This window comes from Phymastichus coffea, unplaced genomic scaffold, assembly GCF_024137745.1.
Source record: "Phymastichus coffea isolate CEN01 unplaced genomic scaffold, Cenicafe_Pcof_1.1 PCOF00095, whole genome shotgun sequence".
NCBI classification, from domain to species: domain Eukaryota; kingdom Metazoa; phylum Arthropoda; class Insecta; order Hymenoptera; family Eulophidae; genus Phymastichus; species Phymastichus coffea.
Window position 1 is genome coordinate 22032 of NW_026706906.1, and position 5469 is coordinate 27500.

Consider the following 5469-nt stretch of genomic DNA (forward strand, 5'->3'; position numbering starts at 1 on the left):
ATAAATATTCTTTTTCGTGTTGCTATGGCACTGTAATACACCATGCTACCGTTCTTCCGCGCGTTCGTAGGTCGGAGGCGCCGCGCCGCGCGCCGTGAGCGTTTGCGCATGCGCGGCAAACCAAAGTTATTATAAATCTAATTATTATCGTTCCTTCCGCACCCTTTGATTTTTTCTCAATTAGGACTACATATTCTTGATGCACAAATTACGCGCAACTCAATGGAGTCGTCAGAATTCGGAAATTTTCAGTATTTCCACGAGAAAATCGCAATCGAAGTTTAGCCAGCACCCGACTTTAATTAATTAATACTGGCGTAATTAAAAGTTGCACAAATTATTTGATCGCGGGTTCTGAACGCGCAGCTTCTGCACAAATTGACGAATATTTTCTAAAAATTTTCATCCATACTCGGGTGTCCACATCACAGATCCGTCTCACTCTCCCTCAGCGTATTTGTTTTTCTCCAGAATCCACACACAGCAGTATAGACACAAACGCAAATCGCTCACGCAGTGTGTCGCCACTCGTCATATGCCGTTTGCTCTTCACGAGCCGCTCGACCTCGACCGAGCTCAGGCCAGCATTCAAGCTTTATCTTTTTGCTTTACCTACTTTTGCTTTACTTTTCATGTTGTACGTTGTACGTACAAGTAAGGCGTACGCGCACATGACGTGCAATTTCTTCGCTCACTTACATGGGTCATTACTGACATCTACAAGCCAAGCCGTCAAGCATTATGAAGCTTTACCCGCAAACTGTTCAATCGACTGTGGCAAGTCGACAATTGAGTTAGTTATTTTACACGTAAGAATTATTGTACACGTGCAGTAACTTAGCGTAAGCATTGATTCACGCTGATTCACGCCATATTACGGTGAACAATAATTTATGTGTATTTATGTGCACAACCTTTACCTTTGTTTCGACCGTCGATTACCTTTGTCATATCTCGACTCGATAAAGTAAATTTTTGAAGTGCTCGAATAATCGATTTTCCATATTTGAACTAGATACACCAATTTGGCGTTCTGTCATACTAGGTGTCAGCTCAAACAATCGCTTGATTAATGCAAGTAGAAACTTTGCCGTTCACTTAAAATAATAGAAGGCTTGTTTAAGCGTGAGTTTGTAAAAAAATTATCAGCAAAGAGATAAGAGTAAAATAAAATAGGTGAATAATTATTGGTCCATATAGCTCTTTATTACTCAAGAACGTCGAATAAGTATTTTTAAAACAAAATACTCGGCTGAAAAGTATAAAATTGTTCGTTTTTACATTATACATTCGCAATAGGTACAAATAACAAATTATATCAAAGTAAAAATGTTTAATCTCAGTTAATAGTAACATAAAATAAACTTTACGGTTTCAAGAGATCATGATTTGCCACTCTACTAATATTTTTATACGTATAGAGCGATAACCTGTACTTATAATTGTCGAATTTCTTTACAAAATATTCATAAAATAACATTGCATTAACAATTCACATATCGTATCTAATATCACAATCTTGGCATCATATAAATATTAATTTTTCGAACTAACAAAAAAAATTTTGACGCTTTTGCACATTGAAAGCTTAAAGTCATAATCTACGTCTAATACAATACATCGAGTTTGTACAATATAAGTAGTATCTCTGTAAAATTAATATTCACAACATTGATTTAAATTAACATGGAATATCAACGTCCCATATTTAAGTTTTAGCACATGCGCACTAGTCAAAGAACACTACATGCCTTTGTACATTACATAGAAAACAGTCTACATTCATGATGTCGATTCAAGACTTCAAAATCTAGTAAATCTAAAAAGAAATTTGAGAAAAGCTAGATTTTACATCATGTATTGTATCGAAATCGTGGCAAAACACGTTCAAGCTTAATCAACTAAAAATTTTTACAGTGTATATATATATATATATACATATATATATGCTGTAAAAATGTATATGCGTGTGTGTGTGTGTGTGTGTGTAAGTTCGCGCAAATGTAAATAAAGAATTGAAAGAATTGATCTAGTTTTTCGGACGGAAGCGCGACATGTAAAAGTCGCAATCAGTACAATAGATCGTGGGTTCGCAAACTGACTTCTTACGACAAAGATGGCATAGATTTAACTTAGGCGCGCCAGATAACGACGACTTTTGTAAGGCTGATATATTTTGATTATTAATAGGAGATCCTTTGACGTTCCCTTGAAGCGTAAGTGCCTTTTGCTGCATTTGATGTTGTAGCTGCTGATGGATTTGTTGCTGCGTAGGCTGTTTCATCTGCTTGACTTGTTGCAAATGCTGATATTGCGGATATTTGAGTGCCGAGGCGATTTGACCATTCGAGTAAGCTTGCTGCGAGTCGATTTTTTGAGGCTGCCGTTGCAGACTATCTAGCCGCTGTTGATAAGGGACTGCCATGCCGTTTTGCATATTATGTGGCTGTGGTTGTTGAATCGGTTGCGAGAGATGTTGAAAATTGCTTGACGGATTTGGAGGAGGTTGATATTGCGGCAACGACTGGTTCATTCTCTGCTGCGGCATGGATTGATAGGCATGGCTCTGATACGAATTCGGGGGGTATTGCGAAGTCGAATACTGAGAGTGCCCGTTGAAAAGATTCGGCGCGTGCAGTTGAACGGTGATCGGACTTGCATTTTGACTAGATAGCCTTTGATTGATGATGTTCTGCTGATGTTGAACGGTCAGAGGGCTCACAGTTTGAGCATGGGATCGCTGGTTCATGATATTCTGCGGATGCTGCTGCGTTTGCTGGAGCTGTGGCATCGACGACTGCCTATTCATTTGATTGTTCTGCTGCTCGAGGAGATAATACGAGTGAAGACCTTTACTGTTGTTTGGCGCCTGCATGCCGTTTTGAAGGTACTGAGTTTGCGCCAGACTGGGATAAGAGTTGACTGGCGTTTGGCTTTGAGCAACAGGCATGTTTTGATTTCTCGGGTGTGCAGTTTGCACTTGTGAATAACCGCTTTGATTTTGCGGATGCATCATTTGTTGCTGGATGGCTGGATTTGGCGCGTAACGTATTTGCTGAGTGACTTGTTGAGCGAACGTGGGGGTCACTCTAGCAGGGTTGTTGGCAGTGCCCGAGTAGTTGGTATGGTTGTCTTGCATCGTTGCTTCGTTGGATCTGGGAATCGGATTGACGCTCCTGAGCTGATCTTGGAATGGAGTGGCTGGCACGCTTTCAGCCTCGCTCTTCAGAGGCAAGGTTTGCTGCTGGAATTTCGTGGGAACGTTCATTTCGCGATTCATCTCGGCCTCCTGTAGACTTCTAATTTCACGAAGCACTTGTGCTGTCTCGGGTTTGTTCATGGCTGATCGAAGCACTCTTTCCAGAATTGGATTTGGAATGTAAGAGTCTTTTTCATCGTCCTCCGCCGTGGCCACCAGAACAACTTGATCGCAGAAGGAAACGCTCTTCTTCTTACCGAGGCGCTTCTTTTGTTTGCGTGGTGAAATGTCGTCTTCGTTGGGCAGTATCGTGGTGTTTTGAATGGTATTCTGCATGGCAACTTCGCTGATGTCGTCTTCGGGACAATCGATGGGCAAACCGTTTTCGTGCGGCAAAGTCAAGGACATGGAGAGTATGGCGGCGTGCAATCCGCTTTCGTTCCCGTTCGGCAAGTTGTTGTTCAGCGTGGAAGACACGAAGGTACTCTGACTGGAATTGGACTCGTTACTCGCGTTCTTCGGACTGTCGATAGCCTCTTTGGCGAGATGCTCGTGCAAGAGGAGCGCGCCATCCACCGCCCTAGTCGGCTTGACTTGCTCCGAGGGATGGTAATCTTGAACGACAGCGACAGTCGCGGGCGAGCTGGAAAAAATGTGATTTTGCGGCTTGACATCGTCGCCTTTTTGCTCGAATTTGGCCGCCATGTCCCGCACGGAAGAGGCCAGAGTTCGCGGACAATCCGTAACGTCTCGACCAGCTTCCGGCGTCGCGAGGCTGTTCATCATGAGGTCGCTGGTCCTTCTGGCGATGGTCGGGGCGGCGGCGTTCGGTCGGATCTTGGGAATATCCTGATCCAAGGCGGCAGCCTGTTTCTTGGTCCTCCTCTCGGCTTGCTTGGCTTGCAACTCTCTGAGCCAGGTCTCAGCGGTGGCCTTGTCGGCGTTCTCCTCCGTTTGCGCCTCGTGTCTCAACCGCTCGGCGGCCTCGGACGCGAGCTTCTGGTCCCGCTTGAGCTTCAGCTGAGCCAGGAGGCTCGTTATTTGCTGAGACTCGTATTGCTGCTGAGTTTGCGTTTGGTGGGCGTTCGCGATCTCGGCTACGTGAGGCTGGCCGTGGTCCTCGATGGGCGGCGGCGGCGGTGGAAATTCCTCGCTGGCCTGCCGCGAGTGAGAGTCCGGGCAGACGAGGGGATACGGTGGCGGCGGGAACTCCTCGCTGGGCTGTCGCGAGTGCGAGGCGTTGGCGCCGACGTTGGCGCCGACGCTGGCGCCGGCGTTGGCGCCGGCGTTGGCGCTGTCGGGGTACGGTGGGAGGGCCTCTCCGCCGAGCGCCTGCTTGCCCAGACTCTGCTCGCTGTGAATGTCGGCTCGCGTCACAACGAAGGTGGGCTCGTAAAGTATCCCGTTGGCGTACTGAACGACGTCGTCCTGAACGCGCGGCTTGCTGGTGTAGACGCTCTGGGGCGTCGGCGCCGACGGCTTGCTCTGATCGCAGCCGCCGTAGGACGCGGAGACCAGGGGGGGCAGGGAATGCGGCTCGGAGCCGTAGTCCGCGTAGCCCGACGTCGGCCTGCCGTTTTGCAGGGCCTTGCTCACGGCGCTCGCGTGGCTCCAGTAGGCGTTGCTCTGCAAACGGACGATCGACGGCTGCAGCTGGCGCGAGGCGAGGCCGTCGGCGGCGCCGAGCTCCGCCTGCGACTGCTGGCCGACCGGCTGCTGACCGGCCGACTCGCCGGGGCGCGGGCAGAGGGGCTTGTCGGCGTGCTGCTGCTGCTGCTGCTGCTCGCCGCCGCCGCCGCCGCCGCCGCCGCTGCGCGCTTCCTTCGAGCACTTAGACTTGCTAAGCTGAGAAGTGGTCCTGAGCGGCGGCGGCGGAGGGACCTTGGCCACGTGCAGCACCTTGCCCGCGCTGCCGTGGAAGCTCTTCCTCATCAAGCGGCTCCGCTCCAAGTTGGGGTTGCCCGAGCTGGCGCCGCCGGCGCCGTGGAACTCCAGGTGGCCCTCGGACAGGTAGCCGCTGAGCGAGGCCGAGGCGGCGCCGGCCTTCAGGCCGACGCTCGAGTCGTCGAGGGTCTGCTTGGGCGGCGCGCCGCCCGAGGCCTCGGAGCCGGTGCTGGCGCTGCTCTGGCCGTCCTGGCCCTCGCGCAGGTCCGGCATGCTGCGGTTCTTGCGCCTGATCAGTCCGCCCATGAGCAGCCTCCTGCGGATCTTGTGCTGCTTCTTGCCCTGCTTCTGCTCGGCGGGCGCCGAGGCCGCCGACGGGTGGTGGC

General features: G+C 49.7%; 1 protein-coding gene across 2 annotated transcripts in view; it reads right to left on the minus strand.

Annotated features, from left to right (window-relative positions):
• Window positions 1–1200: 1200 nt before the first annotated feature.
• Window positions 1201–5469, minus strand: part of LOC131669592 (uncharacterized) — a 74149-nt gene continuing 69880 nt past the window's right edge. For both annotated transcript variants that reach the window (XM_058944578.1, XM_058944580.1), the window contains exon 9: window positions 1201–5469. This exon is cut by the window's right edge and continues 483 nt beyond it. In XM_058944578.1, the coding sequence (XP_058800561.1) occupies window positions 2030–5469 (3440 nt within the window). In that variant the 3' untranslated portion in view covers window positions 1201–2029.